This window comes from Schistocerca cancellata, unplaced genomic scaffold (genome assembly GCF_023864275.1).
Source record: "Schistocerca cancellata isolate TAMUIC-IGC-003103 unplaced genomic scaffold, iqSchCanc2.1 HiC_scaffold_1150, whole genome shotgun sequence".
Lineage (NCBI taxonomy): Eukaryota > Metazoa > Arthropoda > Insecta > Orthoptera > Acrididae > Schistocerca > Schistocerca cancellata.
In genome coordinates this window covers 5,492,844-5,519,921 of record NW_026047149.1, presented here as the reverse complement: position 1 = coordinate 5,519,921, position 27,078 = coordinate 5,492,844, and the positions used below count along the sequence as shown (strand labels likewise).

The 27,078-nt window shown below is 44.2% G+C and overlaps 1 protein-coding gene across 1 annotated transcript in view; it reads right to left on the bottom strand.

The window, feature by feature from the left end:
• The window catches only part of LOC126159971 (voltage-gated potassium channel subunit beta-2-like), a 683,413-nt gene that overhangs the window by 10,405 nt on the left and 645,930 nt on the right, over positions 1 to 27,078 (bottom strand). The window contains exons 8-10 of the mRNA XM_049916778.1: positions 25,761 to 25,858; positions 20,108 to 20,155; positions 7,357 to 7,620 (exon numbers count right to left, since the gene is read on the bottom strand). Coding sequence (XP_049772735.1) covers positions 7,357 to 7,620; positions 20,108 to 20,155; positions 25,761 to 25,858 — 410 coding nt within the window. The remainder of the gene's footprint in view (positions 1 to 7,356; positions 7,621 to 20,107; positions 20,156 to 25,760; positions 25,859 to 27,078) is intronic.

Genomic DNA, 27,078 nt, shown 5'->3' with positions numbered 1-27,078 from the left:
TTACAGCCATTTTTTTGATAATGAGGCGTTGGTGTTTGAAGCATGTACCGACGAATCTATCATGGAGGAGTTAAAAGGTAATGACGATGACAGTGATGTGATAAGTGCGAATCCCCGTCCTCTGTTGGAGCCAATAGGTCGGTTGGAAACCATTCAGCAACTAGCATCTTCAATACCCAGTGTTTCAGGGCAGCGAATGATTGCTTTAGAGGAGATAAAGACAGTATTGACAAGAGAATCTTCAAGAAAAAATAAATAAATGAAAATAAGTGCATTTTTATGTACCCAAAAGTAAGATATTCCACAGGTAAAGTATTAATAAATGAAGTGAACAAAATGTGTTTCATTATTTTTCTTTTATGTTCATCAGAAAAGCACTACAGTAATGTACTTCTCAGCCATGGAAACATGGCTCCTTTCTATGAGACACGATAACAAAACCTCATTATGACAACAACCCTGGTACAGCAATTTAATTTTCATGGTCCCATGAAATTCATTATGTCCATATAATTGCGTAGGCTTCCGCGGCCAGAGTCAGTCGACATAAAAGTTTTCTGGGTTTGGTACCGCGTCATAATTTAAAACTACTGCTGCTATAGAAAAGCCAACGTTTCGGCCACGATTGCAGCGGCCTTCTTCTGGGTGGCCGAAACGTTGGCTTTTCTATAGCAGCAGTAGTATTTTTTTTTTTTTTTTTTACATTATGACGCGGTACCAAACCCAGAAAACTTTTATGTCATTATGTCGATGTTTGACTGTATGCACACCTGCCTCGACCATGCAGGAGACTCATTTTGGGATATGGGTTAGTTGGATAAATGGTTAGATTCACCTCCTCTTATAGCTGATACAACAGGAGGTGGAAAAACATGGAGACAGCAAATACACAACACATTACCGCCTCTAATATGTTGTAGGAACACCAAAACAGCTTCCAGTCCCCTCAGAATGGATAAATACAGGTTCTGTACGATTTTCAAGAGAATCTTATGCTACTGTTCTTGCAAAATACGGGCAATGGCGGCTAAAGATGATGGAGCTGGATAGCGGTAACACACCCTTCTCTCGAAAGTAAACCACATAGTATCAACAATAATGAGATTTGGTGACTCTTGTGACTAGGAGACATTCGACACTTCGCCCTCGGACTCACAAAACCAGTCGTGAACGATGCGAGCTGTGTGAAAGGGGCTCTCAGAATTTAAGAGAGGGTTGGAAGACTTAGGATCAAACAAGGCAGGAAGGATAGATAACATTCCATCAGAATTTCTAAAATCATTGGGAGAAGTGGCAACAAAACGACTATGTATGTAGACTCTAAAACAGATTAAGGAAAGGCAAACCTACGTTTCTAGCATTTGTAGACTTAGAGAAAGCTTTTGACAATGTTGAGTGGAATAAGAAGAAATAAAAGCTTCGAGGTTCGCCGATGACATTGTAATTCTGTCAGAGACAGCAAAGGACTTGGAAGAGCAGCTGAACGGAATGGACAGTGTCTTGAAAGGAAGCTATAACATGAACATCAACAAAAGCAAAACGAGGATAATGGAATGTAGTCGAATTAAATCGGGAGATGCTGAGGAAATTAGATTAGGAAATGAGACACTTAAAGTAGTAAATGAGTTTTGCTATTTGGGGAGCAAAGTAACTTGGCTCAAATGGCTCTGAGCACTATGGGACTCAACTGCTGTGGTCATAAGTCCCCCAGAACTTAGAACTACTTAAACCTAACTAACCTAAGGACAGCACACAACACCCAGCCATCATGAGGCAGAGAAAATCCCTGACCCCGTTGGGAATCGAACCCGGGAACCCGGGCGTGGGAAGCGAGAACGCTACCGCACGACCACGAGATGCGGGCAGCAAAGTAACTGATGATTGTCGAAGTAGAGAGGATATAAAATGTAAACTGGCAATGGCAAGGAAAGCGTTTCTGAAGAAGAGAAATTTGTTAACATTGAGTATAGATTTAAGTGTCAAGAAGTCTTTTCTGAAAGTATTTGTATGTAGCCATGTATGGAAGTGAAGCGTGGAAGATAAATAGTTTAGACAAGAAGAGAATAGAAGTTTTCGAAATGTGGTGGTATAGAAGAATGCTGAAGATTAGATGGGTAAATCACGTAACTAATGAGGAGGTATTGAATACAATTGAAGAGAAGAGAAATTTGTTTCACAACTTGACTAGATGAAGGGATCGGTTGGTAGGGCACATTCTGAGGCATCAAGGGATCACCAATTTAGTATTGGAGGGCAGCGTGGAGGGTAAAAATCGTAGTGGGAGACCAAGAGATGAATACGCTAAACAGATTCAGAAGGATGTAGGTTGCAGTACATACTGGGAAATGAAGAAGCTTGCACAGGATAGAGTAGCATGGAGAGCTGCATCAAACTAGTCTCTGGACTGAAGACCACAACAACAACATGTAGAATGTATGAATCTGGCAACTTACCATCTGACTTTTGGAAAAACATCATACTTCCCGGCAGATTAGAACTGTGTGCTGGGCCGAGACTCGAACACGGGACCTCTACCTTTCTGAGGAATGTTTGGAAGGTAGGAGACGAGGTACTGGCAGAAGTAAAGCTGTGAGGACGGGGCGTGAGTCGTGCTTCGGTAGCTCAGGTGGTAGAGCACTTGCCTGCGAAAGACAAACATCCCGAGTTGCAGTTTCGCTCTGGCACACAGTTTTAATCTGCCAGGAAGTTTCATATCAGCGCACACTCCGCAGCAAAGTGAATATCTCATTCTGGAACCCCCCCCAGGCTGTGGCTAAGCCAGGTCTCCGCAATATACTTTCTTCCAGGAGTGCTAGTTCTGCTAGGTTCGCAGAAGATGTTCTGTGAAGTTTGGAAGGTAGGAGACGAGGTACTGGCAAAATGAAACCGTGAGGATGGGTGGTGAGTCGTGCTTGGTTGGCTCAGTCGCTAGAGCACTTGGTCGCAAAAGGCAAAGGTCCCGAGTTCGAGTCTCGGTCCGGCGCCCAGTTTTAATCCGCCAGAAAGTTTCATATCAGTGCACACTTAGCTGCAGATTGAAAATCTCCTTCTGGTATCTTACACACAATTCCGAAGACTGCAACAGCTGACAAGTGCGAGAAGTATCGTACAATCAACTTAACAGCTCATGCATCCAAGTTGCTGACAAGAATAATATACAGAAGAATCGAAAAGGAAGTTGAAGATGTGTTAGATGACAGTTTCGCTTTAGAAAAGGTAAAAACAGCAGAGCTGTGGCCGAGAGGGTCTCGGCGCTCCAGTCCGGAACTATGCGGCTGCTACGGTCGCAGGTTCGAATCCTGCCTCGGGCATGGATGTGTGTGATGTCCTTAGGTTAGTTAGGTTTAAGTAGTTCTAAGTTCTAGGGGACTGATGACCTCAGATGTTAAGTCCCACAGTGCTGAGAGCCATTTGAACCATTTTAAAGGCACCAGAGACGCAAATCTGACGGTGTGGTTGATAATGGAGGCAAGGCTAAAGAAAAATTAAGACATGTTCTCAGGAGTTGTCGACTGAAGAAAGTGTTGGACAACGTAAAAGGGTGCAAGATGTTCGAAATTATCAGAAAAATAGGGGTAAGCTGCAGGGAGAGACGGGTGATATACAATGTGTACATGAGCCAAGAAGGAATAATAAGAGTGGACGACAAAGAACGAAGTGTTCGGATTAAAAAGGGTGTAAGACAGGGATGTAGTCTTTCACTCCTACTGTCCAATCTGACATCGAAGAAGCAGTGATGGAAATAAAAGAAATATTCACGACTGGAGTTAAAATTCAAGCTGGAAGGGTATAAATGATACAATTCGCTGATGACATTGCTACCTTGAGTGCAAGAGAAGAAGAATTACATGATCTGCTGAATGGAATGAACGATCTATTGAGTGCAGAATATGGATTGAGAGTGAATCGAAGAAAGACGAAAGACGAAATGAGAGGTAGCACAAATGAAAACAGCGAGAAACTGAACACAAGGATTAATGGTCACGAGGGAGATGAAGTTGAGGAATTCTGCTACCTAGGCAGCAAAATAACCAATGGTAGACGGAGCAAGGAGGACATAGAAAGCAGACTCGCTATGGCAAAAAGAGCGTTCCTGGCCAAGAGAAGTGTACTAGTGTCAAACATAGGCCTTAATTTGAAGAAGAAATTTCTAAGCATTTACGTTTGTAGCATAGTATTGTATGATAGTGAAACAGGGACTGTGGTAATACCGGAAGAGAGGAGAATCGAAGTATCTCAGATGTGGTGCTACAGACGAATGTTGAAATTTAGGTGGACTGATAAGATAAGCAAATATGAGCTTAGAATGAAATTTTCACTCTACAGCGGAGTGTGCGCTGATGTGAAACGTCCTGGCAGAATAAAACTGTGTGCCGGACCTAGACTCGAACTCGGGACCTTTGCCTTCAAGTGCTCTACCATCTGAGCTACCGAAGCACGACTCACGCCCGGTACTCACAGCTTTACTTCTGCCAGTACCTCGTCTCCTACCTTCTCCTACCTCGGAAGGTAGGAGCCGAGGAACTGGTAGAATTGAAGCTGTGAGGACAGGGCGTGAATCGTGCTTGGGTAGCTCAGTTGGTAGAGCACTTGCCCGCGAAAGGCGAAGGTCCCGAGTTCGAGTCTCGGTCCGGCACATAGTTTTAATCTGCCAGGAAGTTTCAATGATGAGCTTGCTCACAGAATTGGAGAGGAAAAGGGAATGTGGAAAAGACTGACAAGGAGTAGCGATAGGTTGATAGGACACGTGTTAAGACATCAGGGAATGACTTTCATGGTACTAGAGGGAGCTGTAGAGGGCAGAAACTAAAAGTAAGACAGAGACTGGAATACATCGAGCAAATAATTGAAGACGCAGGTTGCAAGTGCTACTCTGAGATGAAGAGGTTTGCACAGGAGAGGAATTTGGGGTGAGCTGCATCAAACCAATCAGGAGACTGATGACTCAAAAAAAAAGTGAAAGGGCTGTCCATATTGTCAGCAAGATCCCACTGCGTTGCACTCTTTGGAGGAAAACACGGGCAGAAGTTGAAACAAGGCTCATCCGACCAAACGACTTTCTTCAACTGCTCCACAGTGCAGATTTTATGGCTTTGTCACCACATTTTACTGTTATGGGCTTTTGCATCACTGGTGAGTAGTTTTGGAGTTCCACCTCGCCTTGTAATTCCCATCTTATGGAGTCCCCATTCTGTTGTTTTGATGCTGATAGGGTTTGAGAATGAGACATTCAGTTGTGGGTCCTCTTACTTTCTGTCACACTCCTCTTCAATGTTTGTCTGTCACGAACACGCAAGACACACGTTCGTCCATACTGTGATGCAAGCGATGATGTTTTCCCACTTTCGCTGTACACAGTATAAATCTTTTCTGTGGTGCCTCTCGAAAGACCAAACACCTCGGATATCTTGGGTTTGGAACCACCCACCATAACGGCCATCAACAATTTGTTCACATTTCTGACATAATGCACTCACATCTACAGTGAACAATGTTCTCACCACGACTGACACTTGCACGATTTTGAAGACACTACACTGGTGCCATTAGTGGTGCAACAGGCTTGGCTAGCTCCTGCATTTATGTTCAAGCACGCATTTCTCATGTCGTTTGCATATTTTTGTCCAACCCTCGTACATAGAAACTCCAGTAGCTCCTACTGGAGACCCTCAGTGTTGAGTCCTGAAGATCTGACATGCTGTTTTTGAGAATAGATTGGATAACTCATTGGGCTTACCTACAAGGACTACACTACTGGCCATTAAAATTGCTACACCAAGAAGAAATGCAGATGATAAACGGGTATTCTTTGGACAAATATATTATACTTGAACTGACGTGTGATTACATTTTCATGCAATTTGGGTGCATAGATCCTGAGAAATCAGTACACAGAACAACCACCTCCAGCCGTAATAACGGCCTTGATACGCCTCGACATTGAGTCAAACAGAGCTTGGATCGGCTGTACAAGCACAGCTGCCCGTGCAGCTTCAACACAATACCACAGTTCATCAAGAGTAGTGGCTGGCATATCGTGACGAGCCAGTTGCACGGCCACCATTGACCAGACGTTTTCAATTGGTGAGGGGTCTGGAGAATGTGTTGGCCAGGGCAGCAGTCGAACATTTTCAGTATCCAGAATGGCCCGTACAGGACCTGCAACATGGGGTCGTGCATTATCCTGCTGAAATGTAGGGTTTTGTACAGATCGAATGAAGGGTACAGCCAAGGGTCGTAACACATCTGAAATGTAACGTCAACTGTTCAAAGTGCCGTCAATGCAAACAATAGGTGACCGAGACGTGTAACCAATGGCACCCCATACTATCACGCCAGGTGATATGCCAGTATGGCGATGACGAATAAACGCTTCCAAAGTGCGTTCACCGCGATATCGCCAAATACGGATGCGGCCATCATGATGCTGCAAGCAGAACCTGGATTCATCCGAAAAAATGACGTTTTGCCATTCGTGCACCGAGGTTTGTCGTCGAGTACACCATCGCAGGCGGTCCTGTCTGTGATGCAGCGTCAAGGGTAACCGCAGCCGTGGTCTCCGAGCTGATAGTCCGTGCTGCTGCAAACGTCGCCGAACTGTTCGTGCAGATGGTTGTTGTCTTGCAACGTCCCCATCTGTTGACTCAGGGGTCGAGACGTGGCTGCACGATCCGTTACAGCCATGCCGATAAGATGCCTGTCATCTCGACTGCTGGTGATACGCGGCCGTTGGGATCCAGCACGGCGTTCCGTATTACCCTCCTGAACCCACCGATTCCTTATTCTGCTAACAGTCATTGGATGTCGTCCAATGCGAGCAGCAATGTCGCGATACGATAAATCGCAATCGCTATAGCCTACATTCCGATCTTTATCAAAGTCGGAAACGTGATGGTACGCATTTCTCCTCCTTACACGAGGCATCACAACAACGTTTCACCAGGCAACGCCAGTCAACTGCTGTTTGTGTATGAGAAATCGGTTGGAAAGTATCGTCATGTCAGCACGTTGTAGGTGTCGCCACCGGCGCCAACCTTGTGTGAATGCTGTGGAAAGCTAATCATCTTCTCCCTGCCAGTTAAATTTCGCGTCTGTAGCATGTCATCTTCGTGGTGTGTCAGTTTTAATGGCCAGTAGTGCATACGCATCTGTGGATTTGGCCAGCAATTGGAAACCCCATACTAGGTTTGTGTTTGAGCACATCTGAACAGTAGAAACATACGTTGTACACCGTATTAATTGACCCTCCTGGTAGATCTTGCCTGCGTTACAGATTGTTTGGACAGATACACCCGTTTCCTCGAGCGCATAGGTGATCTGCTCCGAGTTACCATCTAGTCGGCCGGCTGGACCCACCTGGAGGGACTGTATGCTCTCGTAGAGCTGGTCGGCGGAGGCGGCGCCCAGCAGCAGGCACTGGACGCTCTCGTTCTTGAGCCCCCACGCGATGGCCAGCTGCTGCACCGAGCAGCCCAGCCGCTCCGCCAGCTGCGCCACGTCCCGCACCTTCTCCTGCTGCGGCCGCCGCGCCGGTGGGGCGGGCTCGCGGGGCGTGTCGTCGCCTCCGCCCCCGCCTCCGCCCCCGCCGCCTCCACTGCGGTCCTTGACCCACGTGAAGCCCTGTGCGGCCACGGGTGCGTGGACCGGAGCGGCGTGCAGTTGGCAGGAACGCAGTGTTACACACCACACTGTCACTATCTACAGCAACAGCGGCAGCGGCGAGCGGCAGCGACAGCGGTACGAGGTAGGCTGTTCCAGCTCACCACCCTGCCTGGGGGCGCCCGAGCAGGCACGGGTACAGGTGGGCGAGGGTGGGCGAACGGCTGACAGGGGGGCCTCAGAATTGGTCCGTAGCGTTTACGATCACAACTCATTGGCTGAGAGCCTGTGGTCAGGGGTGGCCAACCAGCTTCCACATGTGCAACATGGCCATCTGGTGGGAAGTCTACATTTCAAGTACCTGTTCACGAGTATGTTGAGAGGTGATGTGGGCACCCTTACCCCATGGAACACATTGGTACATCATGGGTACAGGTGGGGAAGGGTGGGCAAATGGCTGACAGGGTGGGCTTGGAATTGGGCTGTAGCGTTTACAATCACAGTTTATTGGCTGAAAGCCTGTGGACAGTGGTGGACAACCAGCTTCCGTATGTGCAACATCTGGGGGGAAGTCTTCACTTCAAGTACCTGATCACGAGTATGTTGAGAGGTGGATGTGGGAACCCTTACCCCATGGGGCGCAATGGAACGGCATGGGTACAGGTGGGCAAGGGTGGGCAAACGGCTGACACGGGGGCCTCGGAATTCGGCCGTAGCGTTTAGAATCACTGTTTATTGGCTGAGAGGACAGGGGAGGCCACCAGCTTGTGCATGTGCAACATGACCATCTGGTGGAAAGTCTACACTTCAAGGACCTGTTCACGAGTATGTTGAGAGGTGGATGTGGGAACCCTTACCCCATGGGGCGCAATGGAATGGCATGGGTACAGGTGGGCAAGGGTGGGCAAACGGCTGACACGGGGGCCTCGGAATTGGGCCGTAGTGTTTAGAATCACTGTTTATTGGCTGAGAGGACAGGGGTGGCCACCAGCTTGTGCATGTGCAACATGACCATCTGGTGGAAAGTCTACACTTCAAGTGCCTGTTCATGAGTATGTTGAGAGGTGGATGTGGGAACCCTTACCCCATGGAGGGCATTGGAACAGTGTGAGTACAGGTGTGCAAGGGTGGGCAAATGGCTGACAGGGGGCCTTGGAATTGGGCCGTAGCGTTTACAATCACAGTTCATTGGCTGAAAGCCTGAGGACAGGGGTGGCCACCAGCTTGTGCATGTGCAACATGACCATCTGGTGGAAAGTCTACACTTCAAGTACCTGTTCATGAGTATGTTGAGAGGTGGATGTGGGAACCCTTACCCCATGGGGCGCAATGGAACGGCATGGGTACAGGTGGGCAAGGGTGGGCAAACGGCTGACACGGGGGCCTCGGAATTGGGCTGTAGTGTTTAGAATCACTGTTTATTGGCTGAGAGGACAGGGGTGGCCACCAGCTTGTGCATGTGCAACATGACCATCTGGTGGAAAGTCTACACTTCAAGTACCTGTTCATGAGTATGTTGAGAGGTGGATGTGGGAACCCTTACCCCATGGGGCGCAATGGAACGGCATGGGTACAGGTGGGCAAGGGTGGGCAAACGGCTGACACGGGGGCCTCGGAATTGGGCTGTAGTGTTTAGAATCACTGTTTATTGGCTGAGAGGACAGGGGTGGCCACCAGCTTGTGCATGTGCAACATGACCATCTGGTGGAAAGTCTACACTTCAAGTGCCTGTTCATGAGTATGTTGAGAGGTGGATGTGGGAACCCTTACCCCATGGGGCGCAATGGAATGGCATGGGTACAGGTGGGCAAGGGTGGGCAAACGGCTGATACGGGGGCCTCGGAATTGGGCCGTAGTGTTTAGAATCACTGTTTATTGGCTGAGAGGACAGGGGTGGCCACCAGCTTGTGCATGTGCAACATGACCATCTGGTGGAAAGTCTACACTTCAAGTGCCTGTTCATGAGTATGTTGAGAGGTGGATGTGGGAACCCTTACCCCATGGAGGGCATTGGAACAGTGTGAGTACAGGTGTGCAAGGGTGGGCAAATGGCTGACAGGGGGCCTTGGAATTGGGCCGTAGCGTTTACAATCACAGTTCATTGGCTGAAAGCCTGAGGACAGGGGTGGCCACCAGCTTGTGCATGTGCAACATGACCATCTGGTGGAAAGTCTACACTTCAAGTGCCTGTTCATGAGTATGTTGAGAGGTGGATGTGGGAACCCTTACCCCATGGAGGGCATTGGAACAGTGTGAGTACAGGTGTGCAAGGGTGGGCAAATGGCTGACAGGGGGCCTTGGAATTGGGCCGTAGCGTTTACAATCACAGTTCATTGGCTGAAAGCCTGAGGACAGGGGTGGCCACCAGCTTGTGCATGTGGAACATGACCATCTGGTGGAATGTCTACACTTCAAGTACCTGTTCATGAGTATGTTGAGAGGTGGATGTGGGAACACTTACCCCATGGAGGGCATTGGAACAGTGTGAGTACAGGTGTGCAAGGGTGGGCAAACAGGTGACAGGGGGCCTTGGAATTGGGCCGTAGGTTTTACAATCACAGTTCATTGGCTGAAAGGCTGAGGACAGGGGTGGCCACCAGCTAGTGCATGTGCATCATGACCATCTGGTGGAAATCCTACACTTCAAGTACCTGCTCATGAGTATGTTGAGAGGTGGATGTGGAAATCCTTACCCCATGGAGGGCATTGGAACAGTGTGAGTACAGGTGTCCAAGGGTGGGCAAATGGCTGACAGGGGGCCTTGGAATTGGGCCGTAGCTTTTACAATCACAGTTCATTGGCTGAAAGGCTGAGGACAGGGGTGGCCACCAGCTTGTGCATGTGCAACATGACCATCTGGTGGAAAGTCTACACTTCAAGTACCTGTTCATGAGCATGTTGAGAGGTGGATGTGGGAACCCTTACCCCATGGAGGGCATTAGAACAGTCTTAGTACAGGTGTGCAAGGGTGGGCAAACGGCTGACAGGGGGGATTGGAATTGGGCCGTAGCTTTTACAATCACAGTTCATTGGCTGAAAGCCTGAGGACAGTGGTGGCCACCAGCTTGTGCATGTGCAACATGACCATCTGGTGGAAAGCCTACACTTCAAGTACCTGCTCATGAGTATGTTGAGAGGTGGATGTGGAAATCCTTACCCCATGGAGGGCATTGGAACAGTGTGACTACAGGTGTGCAAGGGTGGGCAAACGGCTTACAGGGGGCCTTGGAATTGGGCCGTAGCTTTTAAAATCACAGTTCATTGGCTGAAAGCCTGAGGACAGTGGTGGCCACCAGCTTGTGCATGTGTGACATGACCATCTGGTGGAAAGTCTACACTTCAAGTACCTGTTCATGAGTATATTGAGAGGTGGATTTGTGAACCATTACCCCGTGGAGGGCATTGGAACAGTGTGAGTACAGGTGTGCAAGGGTGGGCAAATGGCTGACAGGGGGCCTTGGAATTGGGCCGTAGCGTTTACAATCACAGTTCATTGGCTGAAAGCCTGAGGACAGGGGTGGCCACCAGCTTGTGCATGTGGAACATGACCATCTGGTGGAATGTCTACACTTCAAGTACCTGTTCATGAGTATGTTGAGAGGTGGATGTGGGAACACTTACCCCATGGAGGGCATTGGAACAGTGTGAGTTCAGGTGTGCAAGGGTGGGCAAACAGGTGACAGGGGGCCTTGGAATTGGGCCGTAGGTTTTACAATCACAGTTCATTGGCTGAAAGGCTGAGGACAGGGGTGGCCACCAGCTAGTGCATGTGCATCATGACCATCTGGTGGAAATCCTACACTTCAAGTACCTGCTCATGAGTATGTTGAGAGGTGGATGTGGAAATCCTTACCCCATGGAGGGCATTGGAACAGTGTGAGTACAGGTGTCCAAGGGTGGGCAAATGGCTGACAGGGGGCCTTGGAATTGGGCCGTAGCTTTTACAATCACAGTTCATTGGCTGAAAGGCTGAGGACAGGGGTGGCCACCAGCTTGTGCATGTGCAACATGACCATCTGGTGGAAAGTCTACACTTCAAGTACCTGTTCATGAGCATGTTGAGAGGTGGATGTGGGAACCCTTACCCCATGGAGGGCATTAGAACAGTCTTAGTACAGGTGTGCAAGGGTGGGCAAACGGCTGACAGGGGGGATTGGAATTGGGCCGTAGCTTTTACAATCACAGTTCATTGGCTGAAAGCCTGAGGACAGTGGTGGCCACCAGCTTGTGCATGTGCAACATGACCATCTGGTGGAAAGCCTACACTTCAAGTACCTGCTCATGAGTATGTTGAGAGGTGGATGTGGAAATCCTTACCCCATGGAGGGCATTGGAACAGTGTGACTACAGGTGTGCAAGGGTGGGCAAACGGCTTACAGGGGGCCTTGGAATTGGGCCGTAGCTTTTAAAATCACAGTTCATTGGCTGAAAGCCTGAGGACAGTGGTGGCCACCAGCTTGTGCATGTGTGACATGACCATCTGGTGGAAAGTCTACACTTCAAGTACCTGTTCATGAGTATATTGAGAGGTGGATTTGTGAACCATTACCCCGTGGAGGGCATTGGAACAGTGTGAGTACAGGTGTGCAAGGGTGGGCAAACGGCTGACAGAGGGTCCTTCAAATTGGCCCGTAGCATTTACGATCACATCTCATTGGCTGAGTTCATGTGGACAGGGGTCGCCAACCAGCTTCCGCATGTGCAACATCTGGAGGGAAGTCTACACTTCAAGTATCTGTTCATGAATATGTTGAGAGGTGGATGTGGACACCCTTACCCCATGGAGCACATTGGTACATCATGGGTACAGGTGGGCAAGGGTGGGCAAACGGCTGACACGGGGGCCTCGGAATTGGGCCGTAGCATTTAAGGTAACAGTTCATTGGGTGAAAGCCTGTGGACAGGGGTGGCCAACCAGCTTATGCATGTGCAACATGGCTGTCTGGTGGGAAGTCTACACTTCAGGTACCAATTCACGAGTATGTTGAGAGGTGGATGTGGGCACCCTTACCCCATGGAGTGCATTGGAACAGCCTACTACATGAGCTGTAGGAGTGTCTGTATCTTTTCGTTTTCATGTTTTTGGATTCGAGAGGTGTTAAAAAGCTGGGAAGACCATAGTCTACTGTACGATACTGCAGTGCCTGTGTTGTTCATCAGTGCTGTGCAACATTATGTCAGACATGCACTGTTATAAAATACGTGAAATGCATTTTCTGTCGCGAATATGAAGAACCATCAGTTGAATGATGGAATGACGAAAATGGTTTACAGCCTAAGGAAGTTTGGTAAGGTGACTGCTTGCGATAAGTGGCAAAACTGGGCTCGTACCCCAGTCCAGCATAAATATCATTATGGTCATTCCATTATACAGCTGATGGTCATGCAACTGCAAATATATTTCATTTTCATCTATGATACCCCAAAATTAATCATTGGCTACGTTCGACAACTGAATATACAGAGTGAACCCAAACTGCAATGACAGAATTTCGGAAGCTATTTAGTGAAATTTTCAGAGTATTTTGGTACAGAGGACACTGGGTTACCAGTGGGTCTTTACAGTGCTCCCAAATTTATTTATTCACTGACAACGATTTCCTTGATATCAGTTGTATTATTTGTAGGTATACTAGTCACCAGTGACATATGAAAATTTCTGCCGCAAGCGCTCTTCAACCCGATTTGCTACTTATCATGACTGGTTATCTTAACCACTTTGGCTATCCATGAATCCTCTCAGGACCGACCCAAACTTCGATATGTCAGACTGTCTCTATCCTTATGTCATAGTCCACTAAATTCATACCTACTGCTCGCAATATTACTTGACTTCCCGGAACAGGGGAATGAAGAAACGAGAAATCGATAGCAACGTTGTTATCATCTTATGCCCACATATATTACAAGCCTATGTAGGTGTATAATGACACAGTATTTCTCTTGATTCCCCGTTTTTTCACTCTCCCTGTTGCGGAATCCAAATAATACTGCTAGCAGTAGGTAATGAATTTAGTGGACTACAATACAAGAACAGAGACAGTGTGACATATCGAAGTTTGGTTAGATTTAGGGAGCATGCACGGATACTCAAAGTGGTTGAAACAAGCACTCGCAAGAATTGGGAAATCTGGGTCCGAGTACTGGTCCGTCACAAATTTTCATATATCACTGTTGGACAGTAGACCTGTGACTAATATAGAAAATGACAAGGAATTCGTGATCAGCAAATAAATTGCAGTATTTCGTAAGGCTGTGGCTTGTCACCAGTGTGTGTGTTCTTTCAGACATACATGTGTACATAATAGTGTTCTTATGATTTATTCAGTGTATTATCCCAATTGTCTTTATTCCTCTGACAATAATTTCACAATAGTGTAAACGCCTGTAACGTGCAAACTACAGAATAACTCAAAAATACTGAGACACTGTTCGTGTCGCTGATGGAACAGCTCAGCATATCATCATCACGTTGTTTTCCTCTTTAATTCAGTAAACTCATACACAAGGTACAAGTCGGACAACTCTCCAACAGTAAGCCTATCCATGCTGCTGTGTACTGCCACGAATGTAGAACTAACATTGCTGGAAAAACAAATCTAAGAAAGGACTGAGCAGTACAGAATGCAAGCTTGAGGTAAAAGAGTATCGTGGGCATTATGGCTGTCAACAGTGGGTAGCTGACAGAATGGGCCGAGTTTGTTTGCAAATAAGGCATACAGCATATGACATCAACGTTTACACTGCTGCAAACATACTTCCAGTGCAGTAGAGATGCCAACATAAACAGGGGTAAGAAATCAAACGAAATGCAACTGTTATGTAACGAACCAGTGCAGGCTACACATCCTTCAACCAAAAATACTCAGAAATACCTCTGCAGTGTGTTGTGTATAGTTGATGTAAACTGTTCATTATGGCAATTTAGTGACGCCGTCGTGAAAGAGTATAATGCCATCCTTTGAATGTGATTCGGGTGGTTTATCAGAAAGTTGAGTCGTATGTCACTGAAAGTGTATAGGTCGCCACACCTACAGTCAGAGGACACACAAGCTTTCTAGGTGGAGAACCCCTCATATTGTAAAATGCAGGGTGAGCACAAAGTCCTACCCTGATTATAAAAATTTATAACATAATAAGTTACATTTATGCCGTTACATAGGTTAGTGTTACTAGTTGTTGTGACCAATAGATGGCGCTAGTGCCCCACAACAACGACGCGATCTGTTAGGCTGGCGAAATGGCGCCGAAGCTGGAGAAAGCGCAATGCGTGCTTTGGTTTCACGAAACGAAATCGCCCATTAGTGTTCAGCGTAAATTTCGGGCTTCTTATTGACGTAGCCCTCCTGACGTTAAACTTTAACGAAACAGACAGCGTTGGAGATCGTCCTCGAAGTGGCAGGCCTCGTGTGAGTGAAGCAACTGTTGATCGTGTTCGGAAATCGTTTCAACGGAGTCCGTCTAAATCAACTCGTCAAGCATTACGTGAACTTCACATACCGCAAGCAAGGGTGGTGAACATTCTTCATGAAAGGCTTAGGTTGCATGCTTACAAAGTGCAAATCGTGCAGGCCTTGCAACCGAATGGTATGCTGACACGTGCTGAATTTGCAACTGAGATTCTCAACAGGATTGATTTTGCCTAACGCTTACTTAAATCACATATGCTTTACTGGTTGAATCCACCTTTCACATCTGTAGAATGGTAAATAGGCATAATGGGGTTCATACTCTCCACATGATACTGCACCGTTACAGCGAGACAGCGAAAAAGTGAATGTTTGTTGCAGCCTCATGCATAACAAGGTTTTTGGAACGTTTTTCTTCAGGGAAAAATCCATTACCGCTAACATTTACTAAGACGTTTTTCAACAGTTCATTGCCCCACAGTTAAAGGAATACAACCATGGATAATTTTTCAGTAAGATGGAGCACTCCCCCACTGAGCTTTGATGGTGTGTGTGTGATTTTCTGGATGAAACATTTCCAGATCAGTGGATTGGAAGGAACGCTCCAACACAATGGCAGCCCCGCTCTCCAGACATTACGCTCCTTGACTTTTTTTTGTTGGGGCTATATCATGGACAGAGTCTTCGTCACACCAGTTGCTGACGTCGACGAACTGAAGGCTATAGTTCAATTCTTTTATCTTGGCGGGTCGCGCATGCCCGTCCAGACGCGGGAGATTGCTGCGTTGCCAGTTGTACGCGCCAAGAGAAGCAGCGCCATAGTATAGTATAGTTCGCAAACTTACGTTTAGGGGGGAGCGCGCAGTTTATGAAATAAAGCCACCACGGCCGCATTAACCCTTTCGCTGGTACAGAGAGGTGCTCCCCGCATTCCGCGCTGTGCGCGATTTTGTAATCACTGCACTGCTCGCCTGTGCAGACACACGGTGTTTCGACTGCTTTGACACACTTTATCATTCTATTTCACAAAAACTATTTGGCCCAAAAATTTGATTCTTACACATCTTCTTGACTGATACCTTCCCCCCATAAATGACTTAATTTTGTTTCGATGTTCAACGTAGTTATCGTGCAGCATTAGATGTAGTAAACCATTGCACGAAATTTTGAAGAGTTTGCAGAGGTAGAAGTCCATAGTGTATACTTTCTGTATGGTGGATTTTAGTTTCCGCTAGAAATTTCAAAAAATTACATTCAAACGAATAAAATTCATGAAGTAAGACACTTCGATATTGTTTTTAAATAAAGAAAATATTAAGCACAGATCAAGGATTGAACTCAGAACCTTTCGCTTAGCAGCCATGCACTTTAACCATTACACTACCGCAGCTCATTATTCTGTATATCTCCAGGAGGACTTTAAAACATCACGCAAAATACCGACAAACACTGTTGGTATGATTATGAATTACTCACGTTCCGTCGAAGTACAATAGGAAATAAACAATTACCGCTGTTCTTTATTGTGAAAAAGCGGTTAGTGAGAATGATACAAACACCTTTCCTTGCTATCGTCTGAATTAGGAGTCTTATTGCATGTTTGGTTTAATTAATTAATAGAATATGAAGCAATTAGTATAACGAATGCTTTTTCCAAACTTTCTATAAAAGAAAGTCTGCTATCAAGACACTGCTTTCGTTTAGTTAGTTTATTTATGACTGAACGTTTCTAAAACTGAAGACACTCGTCCATGCTCTGCACTGCAGTCGAGCTCTGGCAACATCGTTCTCTGTTAATTGGCTGACTGTATTTCGTGACGTCAGATGCGCAGAACGAACCTAAACTCGGCCGCCATCGTAAATGACGCGCACTTTAGTATACAAGCTGCTGTGGGTACTGTGACAGAAAACACGTTACGAAACACCTGTCGGGAACTGGAATACCGCCTCGACGTTCTACGAGCTACTAAGGGAGCACACATTGAGGTTTACTGACGTAAGTGGTCTTAAACAAACCTAGTAACACTAACCTATGTAACGGCATCAAATGTAACTTATTATGCTGTACTGTAACTTACTATGTTATAAGTTTTCATAATCAGGGCAAGACTTTGTGCACACCCTGTCAATTAACTGTTGACCAGATGGATCAAGCTGACATTTTGGCCACACTTTCAGTGGCCACCATCTGTGCGTGCTAATGGGGAAAATTGTGTACCATGTTGGCGAACTCTCACACACATTTCGTCATGACTCCTGTACTGGAAATAGCATCACGTCACATTTGGTTTCCTATGTTGGAAACAGTAGGAAATTTAACTTACTTCCCTCTGGGGGAAGCAGGTTTCATCTGCCTGTCACTGCTTTCACTACAATGGATGATTACCAATCATCAGTAAATCCGATTCTGACTGCTGTGAGTAATGATTAGATATGTCACTGAAAAATGGAAGTAAGCGTATGGCATTGTGGGCTGGGAGTCCCCCATTCGGGGAAGTTCGGTCGCTGGGGGGGGCAAGTACTCATTGCATTCGACGCCACAATGGGCGACTGGCGCGCCAGATGGGGATGAAATGATGATGAGGAAAACACAACAGCCAGTCCCTGAGCGGAGAAAATCTCCTGCCCCAGCCGGGAATCGAACCCAGGCCCCTTGGCGTGGCATGCCAACGCGCTGACCACTCAGCTAACGGGGGCGGACTAGATACGTCATTGATGACTTGGAGACTTTCATTATGTATTAAGTCCAAAAAGCTGATTCTGTTTTTGAGATGTTTATTTAATCACCACAGGCCTGTTTCAGCACTATTGTCATCATCAGGTGATCTGAAAGTAATGGTTTTGTTATACACTATTTTTTAGGGCAGATGGTAGCCTACTTGTCATATATGAGATTGACAACCATACATTTATGGAATTCTTAAATTACCTATAACATCGCTGGTTAGTCACTTAAGCGTTTTTCTTACGTCTTTTAAATTTATTTTATGACGTAGCTTTCAAAGGCTATATTTGTTGGAAGTTATAGCCTGAATTTTATTTCTTGTGTGTGACAATTTTTTGTTTGACATTTAAGCAACGATGTTATAAGTTTACATCAGAGCAGTTACTTATCGATTTCCCTTAGTTACCGTGTTGTTTATTTTTATCTGTAAATGTGTGATTGGTTTGGCTTAGCTTATGTCTTTGGTTGTTTATCCGTTTTCATGATCGATGATTTGAATAAAGTTTTCTATATAGTGTTTATGTTTTAGACCTAATTGCTCGTTGAGTAATTGTTGTAGATATTTGTGTGCATTCATCGATCATGAAAACGGATAAACAACCAAAGACATAAGCTAAGCCAAACCAATCACAAATTCACAGATAAAAATAAACAACACGCTAACTAAGGGAAACCGATAAGTAACTTCTCTGATGTAAACTTATGACATGATCGATGATTTGAAAGCCGGCCGCGGTGGTCTATCGGTTCTGGCGCTGCAGTCCGGAACCGCGGGATTGCTACGGTTGCAGGTTCGAATCCTGCCTCGGGCATGGGTGTGTGTGATGTCCTTAGGTTAGTTAGGTTTAAGTAGTTCTAAGTTCTAGGGGACTTATGACCTAAGATGTTGAGTCCCATAGTGCTCAAAGCCATTTGAACCATTGTTTGATGATTTGAATAAAGTTTTCTATATAGTGTTTATGTGTTAGACCTAATTGCTCGTTGAATATTTGTTGTGGATATTTGTGTGCATTTATCGATCATGAGAACAGATAAACAAGCAAAGACATAAGCTAAGACAAGCCACTCACACATTCACAGATAAAAATAAACAAGACGGTAACTAAGGGAAATCGATAAGTAACTGCTCTGATGTAAACTTATAACATCGTTGGTTAAACGTCAAACAAAAAATTGTCACAAACAAAAAATTGTAACACACAACAAATAAAATTCAGGCATAACTTCCAACAAATATAGGCTATGAAAGCTACGTCATAAAATAACTTTAAAATATGTAAGAAAAACGCTTAAGTGACTAACCAGCGATGTTATAGGTAAGTTAAGAATTCCATAAATATATGGTTGTCAGTTTCATATATGACAAGTAGGCTACCATCTGCCCTAGAAAACAGTATATAATTAAACCATTGCTTTCGGATAGCCTGATTATGGCAATAGTGCTGAAACAGGCCTGCCGTGATTCAATAAACAACTCAAAAAAAGAAGCAGCTTTTTGGACTTAATTCATAATATCGATACACGACATGTATCGAGCTGCGGGCCCATTGGAAACTTTCGGTGGAAGGTTCGGCTATCTAATTGGAAAGATTCTCCTTCGTCATGCTGCATGGCACCATTCCATCATAAAGTGTGAGTATTGTTACTCCATCTGTGGTGAAGTGACTGTGATGAGCGCATGTGGAATTTTAGTGTTGTTTTTTTGATGTTAAGGATGAAAGTGAAGGACTGAAGTGTAGAAACTACTCTTTTGAACAAGAACTGGGGGATGTTGAGAGGAACTATACCGTACCACCTTTCCTCAACTTGTTGCACAAATACTGGCACTGAGAATTTCTTCCACCATTGTAACCAACTATTACGTCCAGTTCATGCACAATCATACAATCATATATTAGCGACTTGGTTATGGGGTCACTCAAAGGTGACACTTGTTCATCAGCAAACTGGAAATATCCTTAATAATGTGTAATTTTTTACCACAGACCACAACAGACCCCTGTGGGACACTCCCATTATTAAGTTTTTAATTTTGCCACATATTGGTTGAGATCAAAGCTCTAGTCTTTGGAATTGTATTCTCTAGGTATGAAAGGAAGCGCTATTAGGGATTTCTCTTCATTTGGTACTACACTTTTACATTAATATCAGAATTGCACAAGTATTATTGCATCCTTTACATTTTCTAGGGATACACGAAACAAATCGGCACATCAACAGTTTGGACAGATCTGGAAGGAAGCATGCTTCACAGGTAACAGGAAATGTTATACGCTAAACATGGCAGGTCACAGTACTCAGGCGACAGGCATATCTAGGAGGCTACAGGGGAACCAACTACGTCTGAAAAGGAGCGAACAATGTTTGGTCTGACCTCTTTCTGCGTCTCGTCCTCTGTCCAGCTGAAGGAGGAGTACTTGTTCTGAAACAACACAAAACAACACGCGATGCACACAGTAGGGCCGTGTAGGCAAGTACTATACACTATGGAGTAGCACAGGAATCTGCTATCAACAACACTCAACTCTACAGGGTAACTGTACATGGAGAAATAATGAGCTAGTTACAGGTGTTACGCACTGGAGAAACATTTTGCAGTATTAAAGGTTGAGCATTTGACTACCAAATGGTTTATGCATAGAAGGAACATCACGAAAAAGGGGATCATCTCAATGTATTTACAGAAATTATACACTGAAGCACAAAAAAATGCTTTTATGTTATATGTCATTCTGGATGCCAATTAAAGTCTTATGGTTCTTATAATATTTACAAGCGTCTTTTTATGTGATCCTTGTGCCTCGTGGAGATGAAAATGAAGGACAAATATAGAATATATATAAAAATATATCAGGCTACCCTCCATTCAGAGGCTGTTGCCAGTTGATACTTAGTATTCAATGAACTGTGGATGAAGCCCGACCAACAGGCATTACATGCATTGATCAAAAATGATAGTGCATTGAGAATGGCTAGTTTCTAGCTGAAATATAGATCTGCCAATAAAATTTCAAAACGACCACTAATAGCTGAAATCTATTATTTACAAATAAAAATATATTATGTACTTTGTATTATATTGTATATTAATAAAACAAATTAAAGTTATTGACATGCCTTTGTTGCATTTACTACTAATCCCTGCTGTCTTCAGAATATCAAAGGGTGTGTTCCAGTAAACACTGCGAAAATCGTCTTCTAAATCTATAAACGGAGGTCTGCCTTTCTTCAGCCTATCTTCTAAGATACTTAGTACAGTCAGTGTTGTCTTGTGTATTCTTACATTTCTCCAGAAGCCCAACTGATCCACCCCAAAGTTGGTTTCTACTAGTCTACCTAGTCATATGTAAATATTTCGTGCCAGTATTTAGCAACCATGACGTACTAGACTTTTTGGCTTCACACCTGTCAACACATACCTTCTTTGGAATTGGAATTATGACATCCTTCTATAGGTCAGAGAATATTTAATCGAGCTCATACATCGTACAAACCCGGTGGAATAGCTCAGATTGTTACTAATTGTTGCTCCTTTATAAAGTGTGTAATCTCAGCAATGAGCATGATGAAGTTGAAGACATATTTCTGGAGCCACACTGGAGTCCAGAGCATTCCACCAGGTATATGAGAGCTCTCTGTAGTGTGTATTGTAAAATAGAAAGGCTCTTAATTTTTGAAACTTCTATTTTCCTCTTGCTAACCCTCAGTTTGCTTCCATTTCACACAAAAATGAGTAGTGTGTAATTTGGGCTCAACAGCAAAATGGGAAGGCATGACCCTTGGTCCTGCCATATGAGAAAAAAAGAAAAATCCTATAAAATTTAATTCATTTTATATCCCAAAAAATATCATTTAGAAGTAGTTGGTTAACCAAAACATTATTGATTTCAACTTTAATATTAATGTTGCTGTATTAATTTCAATAGCAAGGAACTATTTACAATGCGTGGGAAGTAATATGACGAGAAAATCTCATTTTCCAAATAGAATTTTTAATTCTCCGACAAAATCTCGTTTCATGCTCTGTAAACTTACAGTGATACTCGGGACAAACCGAGGCACATACAGCGTCTGGTTTACATGTTTTGTACGTCGTTTGTTATAGCCCTCCATGAATTTGATGCTTCGTTCAGCCAGACCATTTACAAATTTCAGCTAAATAACCAAGTGTACAACGTTGAAGGAATTTTCATGCCACACTGATAGGTCTGTGTTAAGGAACTCAATACTCAAATCTAACCTGGAAAAAAGATAGTCGTATTTTATTAGAACGACGTTATTGATGATTTATGGGATTTGGTAGATTGATGCTTGAATTTTATCAATATTTTTGTGTTATTTTACTGTCTGTCGATTTACTACACTGACCATTTTCGTCTCTGATTGAAAAGACTAATTAGCATCAAAGATGGTTAGAGCAACACAGCAGGAAGCAGAGGTCGTAAATGATTTTTGGATTTATGTAAATGTGCATGAACTATGTCTCGACAGACAGTATGATATTTATTAAGGTTTGAAAGACCACTGAAATCAAGATACCGTTGACTGATCAATAACTGACCATCTTCAGCAAATTAAATGAAGATGCTGACATAACATTATTGTTCGGGAGAGCTCGTCTCTAGAGTTTAGACACCGGTTGTAAATCTTTCTCTGTGACGTCCGTTCGCCGACTTGTTCCGGATAGGATGAACTGGATAGGGCAACATAAACACACAGTCCCCCTGTGAGTAGGGTCCATTTCACTTACGGATCTCTGATGATCTTGCAGCGTATTTCCGCAGTTGGCTTGGTTTTTGATACAAAAGTTCTAACTTTTTATGTGGTTCCTCATGTCCTGCAGTGCATTTCACAATTTTCTCAGTATATGATTACTTTTACACAGTCTGTGTGGAACTTTTATAGACAATTAACTTAAACAACCTCAAACTGCACATGAAACCCATTTAAGTTAGTTTGCCAAACGGCAGTTAACTTGTAGTTCTTTGAAATTACAATGAAATGAATACCCTTAGCTGCATACAGGCGTTGATATAAGTCGACGGGGACAGTTCGAAATGTGTGCTCCGACAGGGACTCGAACCCGGGATCTCCTGCTTACATGGCAGACACTCTATCCATCTGAGCCACTGGGGACACAGAGGATAGTGCGACTGCAGGGACTTATCTTTGGCACGCCTCCCGTGAGACCCACATTCCCAACTTATTGTCCCGTACTATATTCATAGTGCCCCCGCCCATTATACTCACTACTCGCGGCTTTTACTGCCGATTCCCGTAGGAGTTAGGGCACTGTTTGTGCATCCGCACAGAAGAAGATGGTCAAATGGCCAGTGAGCCTTAACTATATATATATATAAAGATGGTATCTGTTCTGTCTGACATGTCCGAAAGAACAGATACCATCTTCATATATATATTGTAGTTCTTTCATGCGAGTAAAAGTGGAGTGAAAACACCATCTCCCGTAAACAAACTGAAGACATTTATCATCATCATCATCATCATCATCATCATTTAAGACTGATTATGCCTTTCAGCGTTCAGTCTGGAGCATAGCCCCCCTTATACAGTTCCTCCATGATCCCCTATTCAGTGCTAACATTGGTGCCTCTTCTGATGTTTAAACCTATTACTTCAAAATCATTCTTAACCGAATCCAGGTACCTTCTCCTCGGTCTGCCCCGACTCCTCCTACCCTCTACTGCTGAATCCATGAGTCTCTTGGGTAACCTTGCTTCTCCCATGCGTGTAACATGACCCCACCATCTAAGCCTGTTCGCCCTGACTGCTACATCTATAGACTTCATTCCCAGTTTTTCTTTGATTTCCTCATTGTGGACACCCTCCTGCCATTGTTCCCATCTACTAGTACCTGCAATCATCCTAGCTACTTTCATATCCGTAACCTCAACCTTGCTGATAAGGTAACCTGAATCCACCCAGCTTTCGCTCCCATACAACAAAGTTGGTCGAAAGATTGAACGGTGCACAGATAACTTAGTCTCGGTACTGACTTCCTTCTTGCAGAAGAGAGTAGATCGTAGCTGAGCGCTCACTGCATTAGCTTTTCTACACCTCGCTTCCAGTTCTTTCACTATGTTGTCATCCTGTGAGAATATGCATCCTAAGTACTTGAAACCGTCCACCTGTTCTAACTTTGCTCCTCCTATTTGGCACTCAATCCGTTTATATTTCTTTCCCACTCACATTACTTTCGTTTTGGAGATGCTAATCTTCATACCATAGTCCTTACATTTCTGATATAGCTCTGAAATATTACTTTGCAAACTTTCAATCGAATCTGCCATCACAACTAAGTCATCCGCATATGCAAGACTGCTTATTTTGTGTTCACATATCTTAATTTCACCCAGCCAGTCTATTGTTTTCAACATATGATCCATAAATAATATGAACAACAGTGGAGACAGGTTGCAGCCTTGTCTTACCCCTGAAACTACTCTCAACCATGTACTCAATTTACCGTCAAGTCTAACTGCTGCCTGACTATCCATGTAAAGACCTTTAATTGCTTGCAAAAGTTTGCCTCCTATTCCATAATCTTGTAGAACAGACAATAACTTCCTCCTAGGAACCCGGTCATATGCCTTTTCTAGATCTATAAAGCATAGATACAATTCCCTGTTCCACTCATAACACTTCTCCATTATTTGCCGTAAGCTAAAGATCTGGTCCTGACAACCTCTAAGAGGCCTAAACCCACACTGATTTTCATCTAATTGGTCCTCAACTAATACTCGCACTTTCCTTTCAACAATACCTGAGAAGATTTTACCCACAACGCTTATTAAAGAGATACCTCTGTAGTTGTTACAATCTTTTCTGTTTCCATGTTTAAAGATTGGTGTGATTACTGCTTTTGTCCAGTCTGATGGAACCTGTCCCGACTCCCAGGCCATTTCAATTATCCTGTGTAGCCATTTAAGACCTGACATTCCACTGTATTTGATGAGTTCTGACTTAATTTCATCCACCCCAGCCGCTTTATTGCACTGCAATCTACTGACCATTTTTTCCACTTCCTCAAATGTGATCCTATTTCCATCATCATTCCTATCCCATTCTACCTCGAAATCTGAAACATTACTGATCGTATTTTCACCTACATTGAGCAACTCTTCAAAATATTCCCTCCATCTGCCCAAGGCATCCACAGGATTCACCAGCAGTTTTCCTGACCTGTCCAAAATGCTTGTCATTTCCTTCTTACATCCCTTTCGAAGACTGCTAATTACACTCCAGAATGGTTTTCCAGCAGCTTGACCCATAGTCTCCAACCTGTTTCCAAAGTCTTCCCACGATTTATTCTTCGATGCTGCAATTATCTGTTTGGCTTTGTTTCTTTCTTCAACATAACTTTCTCTGTCTAGCTGGGTTCTGGTATGTAGCCATTCTTTATACGCCTTCTTTTTCCTTTTACAGGCTGCCTTGACTGTATCATTCCACCAAGCTGTTTGCTTCATCCTACTTTTACACACATTCTTTAGCCACTTCTAGTACTGTGTCCCTGTACCTTGTCCATTCCTTTTCCAATGACTGTAATTGACTACATTCAACTAACTGGTACCTTTCTGAGATCGCTGTTATGTACTTGTGCCTGATTTCCTTATCCTGAAGTTTCTCCACTCTTATCCTCCTACATATGGACCTGACCTCCTGCACTTTCGGCCTCACAATCCCAATTTCACTGCAGATTAAATAATGATCAGTGACATCAACGAATCCCCTGAATACACGTGTGTACCTCACAGCCTTACTGAATTATCTACATTTATCATGTAGAAATAATAGTTTGCCAATTTTATGTTTTTTTTCTATTTTTATGGATTTTACGTTTTTGAAGGCTCAGAGACACTCTGTCCCCTTTATACTAGTGATCCCAAATTTCATCCAGCTCGTTTTCATGTGGAATGGAACCAAGTTAGGGGCAGCCCAGGAATAATTACTACAAATTTGGGAAAGTGCCTTATAAGGGCTGCTCTGAGTGTTGAGGGCAGACTCACCTTGAAGGAGGGCCTAGTGAAGAGAGGCATGCCGCTGTCGTCCACCTTGCCGGACACCAGGCCCATGGTGAGAGGGGACCACGCCATCAGGCCCACCCCTGCAACCAGAGCACGGCACCACGTCACCACAGCAGGTCGGTAGATTTACTACCGCACACCACGAATATCAGCACTACCTGGCAATTCAGAGTGGCTGCAAAATTAGTGGAAAATTTAATGATGGTGTTCAGTGAAAAGAGACTGAAGGAGATACTGAATACGTCAAGGGAGGCTTGGTCTATGGGGAAAGTCTTTGGCTGGTAACCAAAATGTCCTTGGTCCTTCGCTCAAATCCAGCCAGTGCTTAAATTTTAAACAAAAACCATCAGCATGGATGACAGAAGATTTTAGGTGTAATGAGTCCCCCTCAATCTGCCAGCAGTCTTGTCGAACAGGGCAAACAAGTGGAGAGAGTTTCAGGGCAATATCTTGCCCTTGCAATGGGAAACTACCCCTAAATAGTGTATGAATCTGCAATTATCAGAAGCATATTTACACTTAGGATTTGTTGTGTATCTACACGACATGTATCCTGTAATGAAAAGTAACCTGATAATCACTCTATTGGAAAAAGATTCCAAACGAAGTCACCATTTGGATCTGCAGGAGTGTGCCAATTGGGAGGTAACCATGAGAAAAAGATTGTAAACTATAATCAACCCAAGGGTACACTTATATGATTATCAGTGTGGATTGTCAGAAGCTGAACATGGGAGTGAAGCTAGCAAATCTGGAGAGGGAAAGCTGAAGGCTCAATCTGGATATAATGGGGTAAGTGAAGTGAAATGTTATTTGAAGAAGTTCCAAATAATTACTGTCCCTTTCCACTTTTGTCATTATCATTCTGTTATTTATTTTTTTACATATATTTTGCTTACATGCTTATTCTAACAAATTTCATAAAAATGTCTCATTGCCTTTGGTAACATACAAGTTCATTGCTGATTGGTACTCATCATCTAATATATTGTCAGTGTTGATAAACAACTATATAGTAATTTCCCAAACACTACGAATGCTGGAAACAATCTAATTGAAGAAAAAATACCACTAGCTAAGTTAGTATAGGGTGGCTGCTATGTATCCAGTGTACAAGTGCATGGCTAGTGATACACAGATGAAGAGTATTAACGAACATGAGTGATCCAGGCTAGTGCCAATGAATTAATTTCATATGTAAAAACTATTTGTATTTAGAGAACCTCAAACAATTAATGTAATATCATTTTAAATTATCAGGACCACATCGCAGTGTGCTGTTGAGAAGTACTTCGTGACC